The sequence below is a fragment of the Lacerta agilis genome, chromosome Z (genome assembly GCF_009819535.1).
Source record: "Lacerta agilis isolate rLacAgi1 chromosome Z, rLacAgi1.pri, whole genome shotgun sequence".
In the NCBI taxonomy this organism is placed as follows: Eukaryota; Metazoa; Chordata; class Lepidosauria; order Squamata; family Lacertidae; genus Lacerta; species Lacerta agilis.
Window position 1 is genome coordinate 3728513 of NC_046331.1, and position 23222 is coordinate 3751734.

At 42.7% G+C, this 23222-nt stretch overlaps 1 protein-coding gene across 1 annotated transcript in view; it reads left to right on the forward strand.

The window, feature by feature from the left end:
• The window catches only part of CDK5RAP2 (CDK5 regulatory subunit associated protein 2), a 144501-nt gene that overhangs the window by 115494 nt on the left and 5785 nt on the right, over positions 1 to 23222 (forward strand). Inside the window, exons 29-37 of the mRNA XM_033138209.1 lie at positions 2245 to 2370; positions 6057 to 6173; positions 6867 to 7056; positions 9724 to 9845; positions 11857 to 12105; positions 14239 to 14319; positions 15185 to 15426; positions 16525 to 16671; positions 19085 to 19223. Coding sequence (XP_032994100.1) covers positions 2245 to 2370; positions 6057 to 6173; positions 6867 to 7056; positions 9724 to 9845; positions 11857 to 12105; positions 14239 to 14319; positions 15185 to 15426; positions 16525 to 16671; positions 19085 to 19223 — 1413 coding nt within the window. The remainder of the gene's footprint in view (positions 1 to 2244; positions 2371 to 6056; positions 6174 to 6866; positions 7057 to 9723; positions 9846 to 11856; positions 12106 to 14238; positions 14320 to 15184; positions 15427 to 16524; positions 16672 to 19084; positions 19224 to 23222) is intronic.

The window sequence follows — 23222 nt, forward strand, 5'->3', positions numbered from 1 at the left end:
CAATTGATGCTTACCAGGCTGTTCTCCTAGAGACTCAGTTGAAAGCAGGTGGTGTTTGCAAAATGCTCTGTTTAAAATAAAACAGAGTTTATTGGAACTGGCTTAACTAACAAATGAAATGGAGTAGGTGAATTCCTGACCAATGTGGAAGTGTACTGCAGGTGGAAGGAACCTGCAGTCAACCATCAAAGGTACTTTTTAATTGAAATATGCTTCCTTATTTTTTCCCCCTTCCTTATTTTTTCCCCCTGTGCTATGTGAATCAAACTCATCTACTAAATAGTTTCATTATAGTGTTGTCCGAGTGCATGATACTCTACAGAGTATCATTAGTGAAACTAAGGGGTTCCTGCCCCAGTGAATTTACAAACTACATGTCAACAGTAGATTGAGATCAAAAGTAGAGAAGGAAGAAGTGAGTGTAGGACAGGGTCACAGGAAGAAGGGAGAAAGAAAGAGTTTCAGAAGGATGACCAAATGCATTGACATGTAAAGTGGACTTGTTTTCAGGGATGAAGCTGGGCAGTTGAAAAAACTTTTTTCTTAGATTAGCTTGCCTTGTCACCTGAGATTGCCACCTTAGATTCTTCTTGCGGTAACTCTGAATTCAAAAGGTAGGCTGGTTGCACAGGAAAGAGACGGCTGTCCCTGTGGTGCATGGGTAGGCAACCTAAGGTCCGTGGGCCGGATGCGGCCCAATCGCCTTCTCAATCTGGCCCGCGGATGGTCCAGGAATCAGCGTGTTTTTACATGAGTAGAATGTGTCCTTTTATTTAAAATGCATCTCTGGGTTATTTGTGGGGCCTGCCTGGTGTTTTTACATGAGTAGAATGTGTGCTTTTATTTAAAATGCACCTCTGGGTTATTTGTGGGGCATAGGAATTTGTTCACCCCCCCCCCCAAAAAAAAAATATTGTCCGGCCCATCACATGGTCTGAGGGACGGTGGACCGGTCCACAGCTGAAAAAGTTTGCTGACCCTTGCTGTGGTGGCACCCCAACTATTTCACTTCCTCCCTAGCAGAACTCAAATTACAAGAAGGGAAAGGAGGTCTTACCCCTATACTTTTTGTGAAGGTCCCCTTAGCTACTGTGTTGAGAAGGTTGTGGGGGGACATAATTTGACATAACATGACATGGGAGGTATAGATTTTATTTACAGTCTTCCATACCTCCTCCCTAATTATTGAAGTGAGGTGAAGTCTTTCTTGTCTTTCTGAGCTTTCAACAGCACTACTGCTTCTTCCTTACTCTTTCTTCTGTTGTTTTTTTAATCCATTTTAGTTGGCATTTTGTATTGCATTTAATTGGTCTGTCAGCTGCCTTGAAAGTTATTCTGATGGGAAAGATGGGGATATAAACATGCGTACACACACACACGAAAGTGTAGGCAGCTAGCTTATTGGACAGCTGAGGGTGGGAAGGCTGATGCTCATGGGCAAGGCTGGTGAAAAAGGGGAAAATAAGAACAGAAAGTTGGGGCATGTATATGTAGCAATGGGCAAGCCTGCAAAGTCAGTTGAAAGTCAAAGGTGGAGGTTGATGGAAAGCTGGTCTAAAGATATACGGAGGGTGTCATGTGGTCTCAGTGATGAAAAGGAAAGAGGGGGATGTTTTGGCAGCAGATTGTGGGTACAGCTGAGAGGATTCTGTGAGGCAAGAGACTGCCAGAGAGAAGGTGCCTGTGGTTATTGAGGCAGGAGATTACCAGATTTTGTGGGGTGGGGTTTGTGGATGGAGGAAGAGATATTTGTAATGATATTTAAGGGAGAACATTGCCCTCTGTGGGTTGAAGGAAGATAGGAAATCTGGGAGGAGTTGGTGACATTTCTTCAATAGCATTGATATAAATCAGGTCAGGGGAACCTCTGGTTGTTGCTGGACTCCAGCTCCCTTCAGCCCTAGCCAGCATAGCCAATGGTCAGGGATGATGGGAGCATGGACTCCAATAACATCGGGTGGGTTGGGGGGAGCACAGTGATTGTAGCCAACTTTGCTTTGAGAGTTACTGACATGTGTATGTCCCACACAGATTATTACTACTATTACAATTAAATTTTCTGTACCATCCTTCATCCAATTTGTGTCAGATTTTATATTTTGTGTGTCAGGGTAAAATGACTGATTTTGGCTTTCGGAGACCTAAATCTGAATGCCCTCCAGTAACTAGTAAAGAGCCATAATATTTTCAGTCCCCTCCCTGCTCCAGACTTTTGATATGGCCACTCTCTTGCCATTTATTTAGAGTTGTTGATGGAGCATCTCCAAGAAATACGAATGTTGAGGCACCAGCTTGAGGAATCCATCAGAACCAACGACCGACTAAGGAAGCAACTTGAGCAACAAGTGTCAGACTCTGCTCAGGAGCAAGGTAGAATATTTGGAGTCAAAGTCTGCTTAGGAAGGTTGGAAGGTTGGAAGGAAGGAGAGCTGTGTAGAACTCCAAAAAAGAAAATAGCCCTCCTTTATATGCAAACAGTGATATCAAAATATGGGTTTCATGAGTATTTGTACCTGCCCCATATCAGAAGACACAGGAAAAGCACTGAACTTCCTCCTCAGGTTCTGCTTTGAACCCTACTCTTATTAAATGTTGCATTTTTTAAGCATCCTATGGTTGCGTTTTTGTTTTTGTTGTTTTTAAATGGTGCTATCTGGAAAGGGTGATTCCTCTTAGAAGTAATTTACACTGATGGAAAAGTGTATATATAAATGCCTCTGAGTTTGTTCATGAAGTATTTACAAGCAGATGGAAAGCCATGCTGTTCTCTTGCGAAATGACCACACCTGAAACTATTCCAGCTCTTGTTTTTATGGCTTCATAAAGATTTTAGGAAAGGACATCTGGTTAATGCAGCAGGCATACAATCTCTTACACCTTTTCATCCATCTTTCTGTTACTTTGGTTAATCAAATTTATCACTGTGTGATGGATTCCTTACCACTGCGGAAAAAGGAGCGGGGCTGTTTTGTATTTGTAAGTGAGAAAATCCTCCCAGCTCCTTTGTATTTTGATGGCAAATCAAGACAAAGCAGCAGGAGAGCTATGTTTAAGCTGAAAAGTAGTGTGGGGAGGGAAATCGAGTTGGAAAACCAATGCTGAGGGAATGGAGTGTGTCTCTCCCTTGGTTTGATTTCTGTATCTCTTCTTCTGTGGGGTAAGCAGCTTTGAGGGAGAGTGGATTTGGATCAGAAAACATGAAGGGAAGAGGCTAACCCTCTGCATTACTGTCTGGTCCTGATCATTATTTTTTAGGCAAGGAGATAGGATCGCTGCAGTTTCTGTTCAACCTCTTAAGAAATGTGGGATATCTGATGATTGATCTTCAGCCATCTTGTCAATTTGACCTTGGACTCAAACTACATAGCACATGAAATGTATTAATGTGTTTAATGTGGGCTTCCTTATTGAATTACTCCCTTGATTATGGCTATTCCAGTACACAAGAAGGGAAGGGGGGTGCTACTGACCCAATGAAAAGTTGCCCTGTGCTGCCTATTTACTGGATCCAGACAGGGGACATACTTCTGCCAGAGGTAAAACCTCTCTCTGGTGGTGACAGCCAGGGAGATGAGCCATCCTGCTCTTCAGACTGACTCTGTCTGGGGTTGGCATAAGTTAGGCTAATCAATGATCTGGATAGACTTCTCTTCCTTGGCCTTTTTCTTGGCAATTTCTTATCTTCTCTGACTCTTGCACAGAACTGGTGATCAGTGGCAAAGCTTTGGTGTGGTTGTTGCCTGTGGTGGGGCTTCATGGAGTTACCCCATCGTAGATTAAATCATTGTAATCCTAACAACCCTGTAAAGTGGGTGAATGTTTTTCCCCCATTATGCAGTTGGCTCAGAGAGATTGGTTTTGCTGCAGCCACTCAGTTTATGGTGCAGGGGAGATTTGGGCCACGGAAGTTTCTTGATTCATAGCTCAACCCTTTTACCACTAAAGCTACAAATCACACATCTCTTTCTTACAATATAATTTTATACACAACACTGGCTTGTGGGAGAGCTTCCATAGCTGTGACAAATGAATTAACCTTTGAAACAGCAATATTTGAAGGGGTGGGGGAAAGAAAGCAATGAATGTGGGCTTCTTTACCTTGGCTCCTTGTCTGATCTATTATTGCTTTTATCCATCATATCTTCAAACACCTCTGCAACCTTGACAGCTAGAAACTTGCTTGCTTGTTATAAATGAACTCAGCATTTTGGTGCTGCAAGCAGCTACCCATCACTGACGAGAGCTCAGGCCAGATGTGCCTGTGTTTATGCTCACTGTAACCATCTCAGCTTCATAAACTGCTTGCGTTCCTAGCTTCAGTTTCATATCTGATCCTGGGGACTGGTGATTGTTATAGAGCACTGGCAGCATACAGATTACAAGTGGGAAGGCTGCTGCCCCAAGGAGCTTTCCATCTCAGATTCAGTGCATGAAAATAAAGCAGGGAGAGGGAAGAGGCGGAAGAGGGATGTGGAGGCAGGAATGAACAAGGAAAGAGTATGTTTGATTCAGTCACTGTACTTAGGCTTGGTTTCAGAGTTATTTGCAATAGGATATGGGAACTAGGGGGCTGAGGCAAAAGATTTCATGGAAAAGGCTTAGGTACCATGGTTTCCTGCTTAAAACCCTTGGCTTATTAAAACACAATACAAGGACATTCTCAGTTTAATAAACCGTGGTTTTTAAAGCAAGAATATTGTGTTTGAACTGGACCACACTCAACTGAAGAATCATGTCAAATGGCAGTTGTTGTTGTTGTTGTTCAGTCAGTCGTGTCCACTCTTTGTGACCCCATGGACCAGAGCACCCAGGCACGCCTATCTTTCACTGCCTCCTGCAGTTTGGGAGATAAGGAGGTTTAATTATGCCTTGAGGTAATAGCTAAACTGAGGAGTGTTTTGTTGCCAACCAGCTAAACAAAGTAAGAAGCCACTGTTTGCACATACCATGGTGTGATGTGATATCCTACTTGACAAGCCATAGCTACAGTCAGTGCTCCACCATCAGAATCTAGTGTTTCGTAGAAATGAGAGAGAATTCATGAAGTTGAGTGGGACAGAAATTGGAAGTGGGAAGGTGGTTCTAAACCATGGTTTCCCAGTTATATATTTGTGATCTAAAGCCATGGTTTGACTTCTAAGCTATGGCTAGCACAAACCCTTGTTTGACCTGCTGTCTGTATAGAGCAAATGAATTATGAGTTTCTAAAACTGAGAAGAAGAAGAAGAAGAAGAAGAAGAAGAAGAAGAAGAAGAAGAAGAAGAGGAGGAGGAGGAGGAAGAGGAAGAAAAGTTAATTAATATGCTTCTTGATTTCAATGGAGTATACCTTCAGGTGTCTAGGATTCATTTTGTGGGGTGGGGATGGGGGAGAACTCTGTAGCTTTGAGCCCCAGTGAGGAGTCACCCTTGCTCCCAGGCCCTTGAATAACTAAAATAAAGGTGAAATAATGGAGACTTGTATTACTGCCACATAGTCTTTGCTTCACAAGTGGCTCCAAGCATGTTGAGGTTAGCCTTGTTAATGGGGGGAGGGGAGAGTTCTCTTAACCTCTAGCAGAGGGGCCCCTCCTCTTGTAAAGTCTACCTGCACAGCTGCTCTTTCAGCAGATGAAATTGCTGTTCAACCAATAGATCAACTGGAACTTGTCAAACGCAAAACTAGCACCCTCCTTTATTCTTTTTTTTCCTTTTTGTAAATGCAGTAATTTACCAGAGTGTTGAAAATGACTGCAAATTCGTCTTGCAATCTCTAGCTGGAGGCCCAAGATAAGTGTGGCAATGTCTGCACCTAACATCATTATCTGCCAGGGATAATTTGCAATTTTACTGATATTAGCCCAGCATCAGTAGTGGTGTTGGAATGGCTTGATCAGAGTCCACCTGAATTACCTTTTACTCTGATGATAACCTTCAGAATATATAGGGGATAAATAGCTTTCATAGTGTGTGTATTGCCCCGCTCCCTGCATTGTTTAAATTGTTCTTGTCTGGAAAAGTTTAATCTTTACTGACCTAGAGATGACTCATAAATCGTTTTTATGTATATATTTATAGGTTCTGCAAACGTTTGTATTCGTGGCTCGGAGCAACATAATTCCCTGACTTCTGAAATTCATTTCCTGAGGAAGCAAAATCAGGCTTTGAATATGATGCTGGCAAAAGGATCTCGAGGTACGATAAGAAACTCGATGTTAAAGGGAGAGCACAACAATTTGGAGTTATTTGTTTGAAAATGGTAGGACAATATTGTTGTGCCTTTTCAACATCACACTTGAGAAGAGAATGTTTGTAGGTGCTAGTTTGCCTGTTACAATATCTACTGTACTCAACAGATTTCTGAAAATGTTGCTTTGAAAAGAAGATCACTAGTCCTCGTTGTCTTATTTATTCATTGCAACATTTATATCTACAATAGAACTCCTCTACCCCGCAAAAGTGTTTCACAAACTGAGTAAAATCATAATCAATAAAACTTCAAATGAAACCTTTTGTAGAGAGGCAAGATGGTAGCAGCTTGTAAGTGGAGCATTGTGAAAGATGCTTAGCAACTGCAAGGAGATCTCTTTCCAGCAGCTGATGGACACCACCTTCCCTCTTATGATAAAATACCTCTTATAGAACTCAGGTATTGTAAGGGTTAATTTTTTATTTCTTTGAAATGCATTTTCTATTCCAGAGCCGCAGGAGAGAAAATTGGGATGCTAGAATTGTAAATGTCACATGAGTATCTCATTTCACTTATTGCTCCTCTGAGCTGTGGGCGTCTTTAATGTTGAAATAAATATATAAATCATTAATTTTCCCTAGCAGTTTTGCTCAGATTATGCTTCAATTGCCAACAAACTGAGCTTTGTTTCCTTCCAGAGAAACAAAAGGAAAATGAAAAGTTGAGGGAATCCCTGTCAAAGAAGCACCTTGCTGCCGAGCGCCTTCACAAGGACTATGAGCGCCTCAAGAAGGAGAAGGAGAAACTGCAGAAGCAGCTTGGGAAACAAGAGGAAGAAAATGGGCATCTGACTCATGATATTTACAGTGTTAGAAACGAACTAAACAGGTAGTAATCCTGTCATTTCTCTCCCAAAATATATTTCCTAAGAATGTAGTCATGCTGCAGTTTGCATAGCAGTCAGTAGGTGAAGCTATGAACTTCACAGTGGTGACAAACTGGGCTCTTGGAGCTGCTGGTCATCACAGTAGTGTTGCAGGGCGAGGAGGAAGAAATTGGAGATGGGAGTGAGCAAGTGACCCAGACCTGTGAGCAGAGCTTTGGTGAGGTTTGAGGGGAGGAGTGGTTTGGACAAGGCTTAGAGCAGCCTTTCTCAACCTCGGGTCCCCAGATGTTGTTGGACTACAACTCCCATCATCCCTGACTACTAGACTTGCTAGCTAGGGTTGATGGGAGTTATAGGCCAAAAACATCTGGGGACCCAAGGTTGAGAACCACTGGCTTAGAGGGTAGGTAAGGGGAAGGGCATGGCACGTAGGTGAGGCTGGCGAGCAAAACAAGCAGAGTCAAACCCCTAGTAAGGCTGTATGAAGGTAAAGCAGAGTCCTCTGTCCCAGGATTGAGGAGGTATCCTCCTTTTTCTGAGATATTAGAACTCGGGGCAAGATGTGGCTGGGTGGCATGTACTTCAGTACCAAGATTACAATTATCTTTGGGTGGCTTTGCCTTTGCAGTCAAGGAATCACAGAACTGTAGTGTTGTAAGGGACTCATCCAGTCTAGCCCCCTAAAGTGCAGGCTCATCCAGTCTAGCCCCCTAAAGTGCAGGAATTTCCTTAGCCTCAACCCCTGTCCTGCCTTCCAGCTTTTGCTTCCCCCTCCCACAAAGCATCATCCTCCATGATCACCCATTTCTCCCTCCTTAAATTCATCATGAATCTAAGACTGCACAACTGTTTTCCCCTGAAACCAGCCTTGCCCAGTTTGAAGACTGAAAATCCCACTCAAGAGAGGGAGCAGGTAGAGAAGGGCTGGACCACTCCAACCACCCTCCTTTTCCTCAGGCAGGACTAACCCCTCTACCAATCCATCTCAGGCAGGACCCCAGAGGGAGCAAAACATATCTCTCCATGACACACCCCTCCTAGCCAGCCGACCCAGTAGAGAATCCCTGTGTATTAATATTACCATTTTAATAGCCCTGGAAGTGGCTAGTAGGGTCATAGGGTGTATGCTTCTGTTCCTTTCCTTCCCTGATGGAATGGAAACATCACCTATCCCCCCTCCGAGTGGGCTAGACACTTTCCCCCCATTGACTGGCAACTGCCCCAAGCGCCCCCACCTCTGCCAGACGTGACCACCCTGCCCCCAGCCGCTCCAGCGGGGGGGGGGGGTCCTTCTCACCTGAAGACCAGCCACCACAGATAGCACAGAGGTGCTTCCTGAGCATCATGACCCCGTGTGGGTGGATGTCCAACACCCTCATGCCCAGGAAGGCTTTCACATCATCCGAGCTGCTGACAGACTGGAGCCGCAAGAGGTTCACTGTGGAGTTTATCTGGGGGGCTGCTGACAGGGCTGAATTTAGATAGTATACTACGGGTAGCCAACATGATTCCCCCCCCCCCCGACATGTGACCGCAGCTCTCGTCGTCCCTGACTACTGGCCATGTTGGGTGGAGCTGATAGTTGTAGTCCAACAACATCTGGAGGGCACCATATTGGTTACCCCTGTGATATGCACAGGTCATGTATTTGCTTTGTTTATGTAAAATCAGCTTCAGGAGCAGATGATGGGAGAAGAGAGAGTGTGTTTAAAACCTTCTCACTTCTCCTGGGAACGGCCATGGCTCAATTGCAGAACACTGGCTTTTCATAGAAAAGGTCCCAGGTTCATTCCCTAGTGTCTCCAGACTGAGTTCAGAGAGAACCACCTTTGAAACCCTGGAGAGCCACTGTCATTCAGCATAGCCAAAACTGAGCTAGATGGATAACTAGTGTGAATAGAAGGCAGCTTCCTATATTTTTATGTACTGCTTTGTGCTTCAAAATGCCTCCCCCAGCCACTTTTCCAGATCTATGTTTACCCTTGCAAGTGCACCTGGAAGCCTGCAAGAGAGGGAGGGTTAGCATCTTTGAGGGGGATTTTGAGCAGGTGGGAAAGACTTTAATTCCTCCCCCAGTGCTCCATTCTAAATTTCTGCCTTTCTGAAACTGCTTTTCCATACACAGTGAGCATTAGATTTTAAAAACAAAACATTGGCAGGTAGCCTCTAGTGTGGCCATCAGGATGTGTAGGCTAAACATTGCAGGAAATTAATAATAATAATAATAATAATAATTATTATTATTATTATTATTATTATTATTATTATTATTATTATTATTATTATTATTTTAAAAACCCAAACAATTGGAGACAAAATCATGCATCAGCGATCTTGGAAGGTTTTATCCTTTCCTTGTGGTGGGTTGCTCAAGTTTCTGCTGCTATCCATTCTGCATCGACCTGAGTGTGGTCAAGTTTATCATTTCCATCCTGAACTGTGATCTGGATGGTGGGGGTTAAACTGTGTAGGGCTGATAACATCAAAAATCCTCCTTAGGGTAGGAGTTGTCAATGACCTGGTCTGTTCTAGTCCTATAATTCTAAGTTTTCTTTCCTGAGGCATCATTGGTTTTTCATGATAACAAAAATTGTGTTAGCACAGCCTGGCCACAATTTATAGTGCCAATGTTTAAACTCATACTGACCAGTTCAATTGGAATGTCACAGGCTGCAAATTGAGCTGAACGCCAAACAGCATCAGCTGTCAGAGAATGACAAATTACTACACTCACTACAACTGGAGCTGAAGGTATACGAAAAGTTAGATGAAGCAATCAGAAGTCAAAAAGGTATGAAACAATATGATCTTGGTGGTAGGTCCCACTATATGCTCCCTTAGAAATTCACACAAGGCTTTTCCTTTTCCTGCTCATTTCCTTCATTTCAATTGCGCCAAGATTGGACACCTATCCTCTTCTCCATTCTGAACAGAGGAGAGATGCTAGGTACTTCTCTCTTTGAGCAAGTGCTTTGGTGGCTGATATTGGTGCTTTATTCCTCTTTGATAGAGCTGCTGATGAGGGAGGAGAGGCATGCCCATACCTTTTGTGGTCATGTCTATCTTATGTGCTTTTAAATGTGGCAGACATTTTGTGTTATACTGTGCCTACGCAACAGCTATTTTGTGGCTTGGTGACTCCTGGGATGCAGGATGCAAACTTTTACTAAATGCTTGCAGAGAAATATGTAAGTGCTAATTGATCCAGATGTACCCACCTGGATCTCACCCATCACTAAGATTAACTAGAAAATGGCTTCTCCCAAGGAAACCAGTCATGCCATTTTGCTCATCCTTATGTTTGCTGCATCCTCTTCCTCTGTTCCTAACAGCATTTTCTGTTGATATTCAAGTTTGGGAATTCCTTTAAGCACAGGGAAACCAATGGTTAGCTACCTGTCACCCATAGTTTCATTAGAAAGCAAGGTGATTTTTACATTAAGGGCCACTTGCTACTCCCGTGGTACTTCGCATCATGCACCCGTAATGGGGAAATGAAGGTACCATGTATGGGGGCTGTATGTGAATCTTATGCCAGTGCACCGCAAATCCAGGGGTGCAGCAAATGCAGATTTAACTTCTTTGAACGGCATGTGTTTCTGTTCTGCGTCAGAGAAGCCATTTTCAAGAAAATTCATTTTCTTAGAGAAGCTTTTAAATCACCATTTGTCTGGGCCAAATGCATGCTGGATCCTCTTAGGCTGCAGAAGACCTACCGGTAACATCTGTCAGTAAAATGTGTGGACTAGTTACACTAGTGAACTTATTTACATGGCTGTGATCCCAATGCTTGTAAAACATCATTTAGCAATTACCTGGCATGCCACTGGAAGAAAGAGAGAAGGAAAAGAGAGAGAATGATATTTTTTTTTGGGGGGGGACACAAATTCTAGAAGTTGATCCTTCAAGTTCACTATCAGAAAACAGCTAATTGGGTTGAAGTAGCCCCAGTTATTAGCAACAAACAGGAAAGGCAATGAGCTTTTAATTGTCTCTGCGTAGGTAGTTTTAAAATACTGCCATTTGGCCTGTGTTCTGCCCCTGGAATATTTCACAAAAATGCCCAGATGATTAAAAGAAACTTGGCCTCTTCATTTTTACAGTAGTAAGTGTGACTGTATTAGAAGGCAAGATTGGACACAGTTGAGCAGGGAACAGAGCCTGCATTTCCCACATCTGAGCCCAAGGCTGCTTTCATACCTACATTGATGAACTTAGAGCTGAGGCGGAGGGTTAAACAGGGAGCTGTTATGATTTTACCTGCAAGGGAGGGAGGTGTTCCTGGAAAATAATGCTTAGCATTCCAACCACAGATATGGCCCATCTGTTTATGAAACCACAAACCTTTGCCTTTTTGGCAGATTAAAAATACCTGGGATTCTTAGTTTCTATGATTAAATGTTGTCCAGGCTTTTGATGAAACTGCCTTCATTTTCAGTATCAACCCTTCCTTCTTTCCATTTTTTTCTTTTTCATGCCATGCTTCCAAATGCCCTTCAGGTTATATATTCCCCAGTCCGTTAATATACATAATTTTACCTTGGGTATGCAACATTAGCTTTTACAAAGTGATTTTATTTATTTATTTATTTAGGCTCTTATTAAATCTTCGGAGGATAGAAGTAATTAAGGTTGGAGAGGGGTGTGTATGTGTGCGCACAACTCTCTTCCCTTTTAAATTATTACCATCTACTGCTTGTAGTAGTTCTTAATATCTGGCTCAAATGCACTCATCCAGCATGTTAATAATGACTCTTTTAATTGTTTGCAATGATAATTAAAAACAAACCCCAACTCCTAAGATCTCGCCCGTGATGGATCGGATGAATGCTGGAAAGATCAAAACCATCCACTTGACTTGCATGAACTATTGACTGAAATACAGAACTTCAGAATGCAGCTTGAAAGGAGCATCAAAGCAAACAAGATGTTGCATGAAAAAATGGAAGAGCAGCTTTCCAGAGGAAAGAGAGAGGGAGACAGCTTGGGGTCAACTGTAAATATTGGCTGCCTTTTAAAGCAAGAATTGCAGCATTTCACTGGGATAAACGGTATGGTCTATGGTGCACAGTCAGGTTTTGTGTGTTGGTTTGATGGGGTTTTCCTCCAATCCATTTTGTTGGAAATATATGCAGAACTGAGCGTATTTGTGTTCCGTGTTGTTTGCTTCTATCCCCTCTTCCCACCAAATCTAACCTAAAGACAGCTTGAGATTTCAAATGGAGGGAGGTCAAAATACAAGCTCCCCTAATTCAAAAGAGTGTCCCCATTGAGTCTGATCCAGCTGCCCCTTTTAAACCTGATTCAAAATGGAGATGGTACCCTGCTACTACCCAGTAATCTTTGCTAACACCTTCCCCACCCAAAGAATGTGTCCTGGTGTTAGTTCCAGCTAAAGAGAGGCATTCCAGGGTAGTGTGTGTGTGTGTGAGAGAGAGAGAGAGAGAAGGAGAGATCCCCACTGCCTGCAACCACCTCTCCTCTGCCCTTTACCATGACCACCCCAATTTTTGTGCATTATCAAAAGCGTGATTGAAAAGCTCAGGATTCTGGGGGTGCTTGCCAAGAATGCTGCTAGAGCCCAAATGATTTTGTGGGGTGCGGGAATTTTGCAAGGGCCTCACCAATCTTAGCAGGCGTGAGGTCGGAAATCACTAGTCTAAACCTGGCAATTCAGCATTTTGTGAACTCTTTACCTCAGGAACCTCCAGCTGTTGGAGGCAGCATGCCTCTGAATGCCAGTTGCTGTGAATACCAGTGCTGGGGAGAGGGCCTGTGGGGTTCCGATGGGCATCTGGTTCATCACTGTGAGAGCAGGATGCTGAACTCAATTGGTCTTTGGCCTGATGCAGGAATGCTCTATTTATATTCTTGCGTAACCATTCATATGTTTTGCTTTGGAGGTGGGGGACCAGTTTGCCAACTATAACTGTTACAGTAGAACTGTTGAATTCAGTTTTCAAACAGTTTTGCTTACCTGAATGGCTTGTTACTTGCACAAGCATTTGCTCCAGGAGGCCATGCATTACTCAGGAACAATCAATATGTGCTTTGGATGGTCTGTGAATAAATCAGCAGAATAAATTTTATGCCCTAGGGGAATATTTTCCCACTATTTGCATTGAGATTCAGTGAAGTACTCTAGCAGTTTGAAACTTAAGGGGAAACAGAAGTATCCACCATGGAAATCTGAATATTAAAAGGAACATCCAGAGCATTGCAATGCCATAGAACATAATGAATGCCCCTTAGCTCAGAACACTACAGAACAAATATTGCAGCTCCATTGACTGGCTTAGTCTTGTACTTTTGACCTTGCTGAGTAGAGCTCAGACAAATGTAGACAAATCACACTGTGCTGATATATGCAGAAGTGGGCTCGTGTGTTTCAGAGGCGTGAAGTTACAAGTTTACAGCAAATTAAAATTTTATGGTGCAAGTTGGGTTACCTTTGTAGGAAATAAATTTGAGGTGCCCAGCTTTGATTTTTAGTGTGTCTGTGTGAATCTTAGGGGTTGTACCCAGTGTTAGCACTACTCAGAATTAGGGTGGATTTGATTTAAATCAAATTGGTTTAAATCACGATTTAAATCATAATTTAAATCAAATCCACCCTGATTCTGAGTAGTGCTAACACTGGGTACAACCCCTAAGATTCACACATTTAAATCACTAGTCAGTAAGACTTGATTTAAATCTTTTTTTTTTTTTTACCAGAAAGACATTCTTGCTGGTATAATCTTAATATTTACAACCAGATGAAGGTTTCAATTTGGAATAATAAATTTTCAGAGTAGTTTTTACAGTTATATAAAAAAATACTGATTTGGTTATACTATTAGAAATACATAGACAGATAATTATGAAATTATTGTGAGGTTTAATGAGTTAACTGTTTATATTTGGACAACTTTTCTGCTGTACTTTATTGGAAGGAGAAAAATAATAATTTCATTGAAAACAATTTCAACAATTTAACTAAAACAATAACATTATAGCATATGTATTCATGTTTGTTAACTCATGTGGTTAAACAATTTTAAAAAAACAACCAAGAACAACAACCCTATGTCAGATGATTACTGTAACTTACTTGCTTTTTACAGCACCATTAGGGAAGTGGAGGATGCACACTGTTCTGGCTCCTAACCTCTTAATGACCCTCTGCTCCTCTTGATTCCTAGAGCTTAAATTCTCTGCTATGGACAGCAATGTCATTGAATTGCAACGGAAGTACGGCACCTGCATAGCGCCAAGGAATGCAGGTACTGTAAGACTCTGAAAGTATCTTTCATATACCTTCCAGAGTGAAGACTGTCTCTCTCTGGGATTTCATGATAATACAAACAGAACTTAAGAAGAGCCCTGTGGGGTCAGAGTTCAGCATTCTGTTTCCCACAGCAGCCAACCATTTGTCTCCAAGAAGCCAATAATTAGGGCATAAAGGAAATCATTCTTTTCCATTTTTGCTCTCCGCTAAATCTGAAAGCTCCATGTTGGTCATCATAACTAGGAGCTATCAACAGTCTTAACCTCCATTAACATGCCTAATTATGTTTTTATAGCTTCTTCCCACCCCGATAGAATTTGGAGTGTTTTGATGTAAAAATATTAAATAATATGGCATTCAGTGCATTGTTATTGTGTTATTTCTATGCCCAGGGACTGAATTCTCTTCTAGGCAACATTCCAGGTTGTGTGTGTGTGTGTGTGTGCATGCCAGTGAGGAGCAGGGCCAGAGGCAAAAGTGGATGGAGCAATTAATGTAAATTTTACCGTAGTACAATACACTGGTTTCTACACACACACAAACTACCCCTCCCTGTCCTCCACTCAGACAAGCAGGAGTCATTATCCGAGTTCAACAACATACTCCAGCCAGTTAAAAAGGATGGAAAGCAGGACTGGTGAGGGGTGGGGTGTGCAGAGTGTTTTGAGAGCCAGATGGAGAGGTCTGGAGGGCTGCTTTTGGCCCCTGGGCCTGAGGTTCCCCACTTCTGAATTAAAGTGATTTGTAGAAAGAGGGAAAGCAAAGGCAATAAAGAGTGCAAGAAGGGGCTGAGTTTCATATGCAGATGTTGCTTAGATATGCTGAGTGTGATCTGGTCGCCCTGCTCCTGTGCTCCTCAGATACAGAGCTGGCTGTGGATAATTCAGACAGTTCCTCCCGATGCAACTCACCTGCAAACCATTCCAGCGACCCTTGCCTCATTCCCAGCCATTGTGTGTGGGCAGACAAAAATGGCCGGCACATCCTTGGCTTGATCGAAGATTATAACTCTTTGCGGAAGCAAATCTTGGAAGGGCGAAAAAGGTTGTCTGAGCTGGAACTTCCTCTGAAAGAAGCAGGACTTCAGGAACTGGGAGTGACGGTAAACACCGTGACTGAGAGCATGATTGTCAGAACTGGGTGCATGATCATTAAGGACACATCTACACCATACATTTAAAGAGCATTGCTTCCTTCAATGAATCTGGGAACTGTAGTTTATTAAGGGTGTTAGGAGTTTTAGCTCTGCAGGGGAGGGTAAGTTCCCAGGATTCTTTGAGGTGTGCCATGTCCTTTTAATGTATGGTGTGGATGTGCTACAGTGAGGGGGGAAAGTGTTTGATCCCCTGCTAAATTTGCCCATTTGCCCTCTGACTTATTTCACTCATTATAATGCACATCAATCTCTGACTTTTGTCTTCTGGGTTTCTGGGGGTTTTCCTGTTGTTATTCTGTCTCTCACAGCTACAATAAACCTACCATTAAAATTATGGACTGGTCATTTCTTCGTCAGGGGGCAAACAGCAAATTTAGCAGGGGATCAAATACTTCTCCCCACCTCACTGTATATGTTTGCAGTTCCACGATATATGGGTCTCACAAGGAACCGGAAGCTGCTGGTTACTCTTAAGAGCAAGTTCCCTGCCCCTTTAACTGGTCCCACTCAGTGTTTTCTCCCTTTGCTTCCTTTCCATTCTTCATTTTGGCAGCTCCTTCATTCTGTTTCCTCATCAGTCTTGCAAAAGAAAAACATTTCTGCATTGGCCCCTGATAGTTAGCTTACCATTAAGTAGAACAGTTTAAAGGGTCTGCTAACGGAGAAACATCTATATTGCCTAAATTAATGTCAGGAGTCATTTGACTTTCAAATAGCTTGCCATGAAATGCAAATAGGGAAAGGAAAAAGTATTTTCCAAGTGGCACAGCAAACGTAGTAAATGTAGCCTGTTATTAATGACTGTTATTGATTATGCTAAGTCCCCGTTCCCTCCATCCCCACCTTCTTTTTTTGAAGAATACATAATTCAGCTGCCTTTTTCACCTAATAAATTAGTTTGCCTGGCACACAATATACTTGTTCATCAGCCTAAATCTGGAATTCATAGTAAATTGGATTTATTCCATTAATTAAAGCTTACATTTTCATAATCTTTTAAGGATAAAATGTAACGCTCTTTCTTCTTCTAATTCTGCAACGTAGGTTCCACAGCTGGCATCCCTGAGCAGGCTTTCTGCAACCATTTGTGCAATCCAGCATAACCTAGAAGAAGCTGCTCGTTTGTTGAAGCTCCTTTGGAGAGTCTCCCTCCCAATGAAAGTTGTCCACAATGTTGGTTATGCGTTTCAGGTGTGTGTGCTGGTGTTTTGATCTTAAAGTTGGGAGTGCACCAAATGAAGGGGTACTTTCTCTCGGCCACTGTCAGGAAGGGAGTTTCCCAAAGAACCTTTAGTCCCAAGGTTTTTGAGTGCCAGCAAAGAAAGCCACAATAGTTTGGGAAAATCGCATACAAGCAAGAGTAAAAGTATACATAATGTGTAAGTAACCTGTGGCCCTCCTGGTGTTGTTGGGCTCCAACTCACATCAGCGCCAAACAGCATAGCCAGTGGTGGGGGTTGCTGGGAGTAGGAGTCCAGCAATGTCCAGAAGGGCACAAGTGCCATCACAAGGTGGGGTGGGGGGAATAAAAATTGGCTCAGACTGTTGCCAACTGGCTAGAAAAATTCTGCTCTGGTGCTTTTAACAGGATAAAAATAGGAACTTGCTTGCAACACCCGTGTCAACCTTTGATGGTTTACCCTTGGAGACCCTCCCCTCATAGGCAGTGTTCAAAACTCCCATTGTTCTAGGCGCAGTTCATTAGCAGAAGCAGTTTCTGAGCTCTGGGCACAGTATTGCGCCTAAGATTTCAGATTAAAAGTGGAAGGAAAGGAGGACCTTTTTCTGCCTTCCCACTTCTAGCTACTCTCTGAAGACTGAAGAAGAGACCCTCTTAAGAATATTAGGGGGTTGGGCAGGGGAAGGACTAGATCATGTGAAAAATGAACATAATATTTTAGCTGCAGTTCATTCATTTTCAGCTTTGTATTCTTGTTATAAAAAAAACCACATGCCTAGACATTCCATTGTTGCGTTCATAACCTAGGTTTAAGGTGCCCTTTAGCTCCTAGCCTTCATATCTCAGTTTCTGACACTGCTTCTAGGCTGTGCTCAAGCAATAGATATCCTGTGGTTCTTCAGAGGTTGCTGGACTCCAACCTCTGTCCGTCCCAGACAGCATGGTCAGTAGTGAGGGATGCTGCAGTTGGAGCCTAGCAACGCCTGGAGTGTCACTGGTTCCTCATCATCAGTATGGAGAATTTGGATAAAATAATGTTTGTGCCCTCTCTCAGTACACTAGAAGTTGGGGGCGGGGTCACAGAATAAGTTTTTTCCTAAGAAATTTGTGAGTGTTTCAACTCCTGAAGGAGTAGTTTTTAACTCTGAAATGTGTAGAGTAACAGCAATGAACATCATTTTCCAGTAAGCCCCAGAGCTTGTCTCCTCTGCCCAATTCCTTCATGCAGCACAGGATTAAGTTTTGGGGTTTGCTTTTGCCATATATGGCAATGACCACTTGCTTACATGACTTTAAATGGGATTGGCTCTGTTAATGGAGGAGACAAGTTCTCTCAAAGGTTTTTGGGCATGATAACTAAATGGCACCTCCAAGTTCCACTGCAGCAGTTTTGGAAGAGGGCTGTTTATGCTCTGTTTTCGACTGCCAGAAGCATCTGGCTGACCATAATTGCAAATGGGATGCTGGTCTAGACAGACCATTGGTTTGATCCAGCAAGACCTCTTCTTACATAGAGAGAAGAATGTTCAGTAGAGTGAAGAATAGAGAAGAGAAGGGCTTTTCAGATTTATTTTTTTTGCAAGGATGACCATTCTGTAACAGCAGGCACCTTCTTGTCCTGTGAGCTAAAGGCAGGAGAAGGTTAGATCAGGGATTTAGAACCTTTGGCTCTCCAGATATTGCTGAACTACAATTCCCATCATCCCTGGCCATTGGCCATGTTGACAAGGAGTTGTAGCTCAGCCACATGATGGTCATGGGTTAGCCTCCCCTTCTCTAAGCACTGGAGAGCCAGTTCCCCAATGCTTGAGTTCCCTCTAAACCCTGAGAACACCTAATGATGTTGGAAAGTGTCTTAACATCCCTGCCTTGCCAGCACAATATTGCATTTGTCTGGGCTGCAAAAGAGTTTGGCTAGATTTGTTTTGCTGATCTTAGTTTATTGAGACCCAAACCTTTCTCAATGGCAGGATCTACGACACTATCCAGAGCTCTGTAGGGCTGCCACATACATGTATCATTTGTGCATGTGACCATTTTTCACTCAGTACTACAGCGGAACCTTGGTTGTTGAACGTAATCCATTCTGGAAGACCGTTTGACTTCCAAAATGTTCGACAGCCGAGGCATAATTGCCTGTTGGCAAAATCCATTGAAAAAAATGGAGAAATGTGCCTCGGAAGCCGTTTGACTTCCAAGGCTCGTTCTAAAACGGAACCATTCACTTCCAGGTTGTCAGCGTTTGAAAGCTGAAACGTTCAACTTCCAAAGCATTCAACAACCAAGGTTCCACTGTAAAGGGAAATGGTGCGCCCCCAGAGCACATAGTGCTCTGGGTATGTACACATAAGTGCATTATGCATGTACTGTGTGGTGGGTCAGAAGGCTTATTCACTTCAGCGTTTTCTTTTTCTCACATTGCAGGATGAACACATGAAAGCAGAAATAAACAAGCTCCGTCGGAAACTGGCCGAGCAGGAAAAGAGGCTGCACTGCACAGTCAAATGCTTACATGCTACCAACCAGCTGAAAGAAAACATGGAGAGAGTCATCATTGATCAGTGTGAGTGAGCTTCCTCTCTTTGTTCCCTTTTCTACTTCTGAGTCATTGTTAGGCCGTTGAACTAAAATGTAGGAAGAAATCTGTTGCTGCCTGTGGAAACAGACTGGAGGTTTATGCATCAAATCCTTCAGTGAACCCCAAGCATGCAGTCTTCCACCAAGGGGTCCTTGCTGAATCCTCTCCCTGTGACCCAACTTCAACAGGTGGGCAGGGCTACATCAGGGGACTACTTCAAAAGGGCCTGCTCAGAGTGACACACATTGGCTACACTAGGACGTTCCAGATGCGGTTAATGTTTCACTTAGCATCATTGTCAAGGAACAGTATCTTTGATCCAATCCAACTGAAATTGTAGACACACACATGATCATTAATAGATGGTCTGGATCCACCCTTTGTCAGTTAGCTACTAACCTCAAAGTTACTGATTCACTTGGTAGTGTAGGGCTGAACACATGTCTATAAACCCATAGAAATTGATGGTTTTGTGGGTGTGTTCAGGAAGACTATATATTGTGCATGAGTAGAGAATATTTCCACATCCTTTTTAAAAAAAATATAAATGCATATTTTCCTGCTTTATTAGGAAGATGCATTTACCACCTTCTGCAGCATATTGATGAAGGAACAAACCGGCTCAGTGAACTGGTCCAGCTAGCAATTACCTGCTAAGGAGTAATTAATCTAGCACTGAAAATGCCATATTAGCTCCCCCCCTTGAAAGGTGCATGAAATGGACCTGTATAAATGTCAAAAGTTATCCACGCCACTGAAATGAAACATGCCTCCGCTTTTGATTTCAATTATTAGTTTTGAAACCGTCACAAATATACATTTTTTTAAAGGTTAACACACATCCTTTCCCACCGATACAAGATTTATAGCTTATTTTTAAAAAGAGCTTCTCCATTAGGAAATCCACTCCCGCCCCCCCCAAATGTTGCTTGTTAGCTCTGTTTCCACCTCTGTGTTGGGTGGTGGGTATAGTAAAATATTTCTCTTTGTGCAGATACAATGCTTACATTTTATAAAAGTACCAAATAATTCTATCCTGCATTAACGTATCTAAGAGTATATGCTGGCACCCAGATTCCAGCAGTTAGTCTTAATTATCATAGCTTTAATTGTAAGCCCCTTGGTGCAGGGGCTTATCCTCTTAGTTGTTAAATCAGTACAACAGATGGTCCCATACAAAAAACAAATGTATAATCCTTTATGCAGAACTTCTCGGGATATGAGGTTCTTTACAAGCTTTCTACCCAACTGGCTGAGTACGTTTCAACCTTGTCAAGGTTCCAGCTTCCCAAGGAAAGGCCCCTTGAGACAGAAAAGCCTTGGTTCACATCAAAAGGGGCCAAGAAGGAATTTCCAGATGGGGTCCCTGAACAACCCACCCTTCGCTTCCTTGATTCGTTTACCAAAATATGGGGTGTAGAGTGAGAAGCAAAGGGGGGGGGGCTTTTCAGCCAAGGGGGTCCTTCTCAGCCAAGGTCATCGTGACTAAGCTCCATGTTGCAATGATGGATCAATCAGTGACAACTTTTTCTTCATATTAGGTTCTCCTTTTGGAGAGGGAGAGAGGACATAAGGGAGGGAGCATAAAGGAGCAAAAGTCTTGCATTTTGAGCCTTCTTTTTAGGCTAGTTTGTACCATGACAGACAAATGGGTGCTGGACATGGTCACACAGGCTGCTTCATGGGATGAGTGAAGCTTTCAAGGGAGAAATTGATCCCTACTCCCTGATGATCATCAACAGCCAAAAAACACCTGGTCTTTGGGAAAGCAATTCACAATCTATTTGACACTAGAGAAAAAGAACAAGTCCCAGTCTTCCAGAGGTGCTCAGGATTCTGTTCCAGTTGTCCAATCTCTGGACAAGAGCAATTGTATGGCATCAATCAACCTTGCAGAGACTTACCTCCATATTCATTATTATTATTATTATTATTATTATTATTATTAGCCACTGTATAGTTGCAGGTCTCAGGGCAGTTCACGACATAAAATCACAAAATAAAAACACAAAATACATAATAAAAATGAAAACAATATCATTCCAGGGCCATTGAAATTGTGTTTCTGCTGTGTAGGCCACCATTGCAAATATAGGGGTGTCCCTTTTGGGTCAGAAGCCATTCCCAGGGTTTTCCCATGCTTTGACAACATCCTAGTCCTGTCCCCAAGAAGAGAACAGTGCATAACAGACATAAACATCACTCTGGACTTCCATCAGCAACACAGACTTGTAAATTGAGAGAAGTGTACACTGGATCCTATCCAGCATCTCAGAGTGTGACTGGATAACCAGGCATGTAGGATGTGCCTTTCCAAAGAACGCAGAGCGAAGCTCATGTTGCTCAGAGACTAAATCCTGGGACAGAAGGAGGTGGACCTGATGGAGTTGGCAAAGCTCCAAGGCATGATAGTGCCAGGTCATGATCTCGTTTACTGGCCTTGACTCCACGCATGACCTCTTCGGAAAATGCTTCATTCATTTCAGGATCAGATTTGATTCCAAGCATTTACTTGTTCCCACAACTGTGCAGGGCTTTCCAATGGTGGACGCACAACACAGACTCTTGGACAGGATGAGCATGAAGGATCACTCCAGGATAGTCATCACAATGGATGAGAGCCTCTATGGCTAGGCAGCTCGCCTGGGGTTCTTGATGACTCAGGGTGTGTGGTTCCCACAGGAGAATTGATGGAGCATCGGACTCCTTACTCCTGGCACACAGGGAAAGAGCCAGCTATCCTAGCATTATTATTGCATCTTTCTTTCTTGGGGGGTGTCTTTCTCAGATACCGATAGTTCAAAGTGGATTACCTCCTCTCCACTTTGTGTGATCCCTTCCATTCATTTCAAATGTGCAGAACAACCCTATGTGCTGATAGGGTTGTCTCCACAAGACTTTTGTTTTCTTACTTAGGCCTCTTTCCTGAGCAATTTGATTTATAGTGTGCCTATAAATCACCAGTAGCTTCTTGTTCAGAGCAGATAAGTCCCAAAATGGTGAGAACTTGCTTCTGTTTGATTCACCAGGGCTCTTCTTAGGTTCAAAGGCTGATCCAGTCCAGCATCCTGTCTCTCACAGGGACCAAATTGTTGGTTTGTTATATTTATTGCTGGTTCGTCACCAGATTGTCCTAGGGGAAGTTGCAACATATAAAAACACAATTAAAATTTAAACAGTAAAAACAATCCCCAAAAGGTAATGTATGCAACACATCGCAAAATGAAGACTGGAAGAGGATACAAATCATACAAAGGTGCAAGATATCACACAAAGTGTTATCTACACCATAATCAGGTACTGATGATACTACATGTGCATTCTTTTTCTTCTTGCATACCTCCCCCCAACATTTATTTATCTCCTGGTTCTCACCCAGGACTCCCATCTACCCACCCTGGCTCTCACACAAGCTCACAAGTAATAATAATAATAATAATAATAATAATAATAATAATAATAATAATAATAATAATAATTTATTTATACCCAGCCACTCTGGGCGGCTTCCAACAAAATATTAAAATACAGTAATCCATCAAACATTGAAAGCTTCCCAAAATAGTTCCCCTCCCCATCCCATCTCTCATCATAAAGAGGCTTACCTAAGCCTGCTGACCTCACCCTATCTCTCACTCTAGAGTTCAAACCTCACTATGGCAGTAGGGAATCAAAGGGGTGATTTGATTGCCTTCCCCTGTGACTCCTTTCAAAGTGATGAATCACTTTGATGGAAATGCTACTGGTGACATCCTACTGCCCATGGCAGGGCTTGCTTTTATTAACAGGCATCAAGGTCTTAGGTTTCTCATAGTTGTGTCCCAATATGTTCATGAGGAATACTCTCCCACTGTTGTTCCCAATTGGCTGCTATTCAGATCTGGGACCTTGTGGGACTATTGAGCTACACCTCTCCCCTTTGGGGCAAGACATTAATGAAGTGAAAGCTGCAGCAGACTATGCATACTTCATTGCCAGAATTTA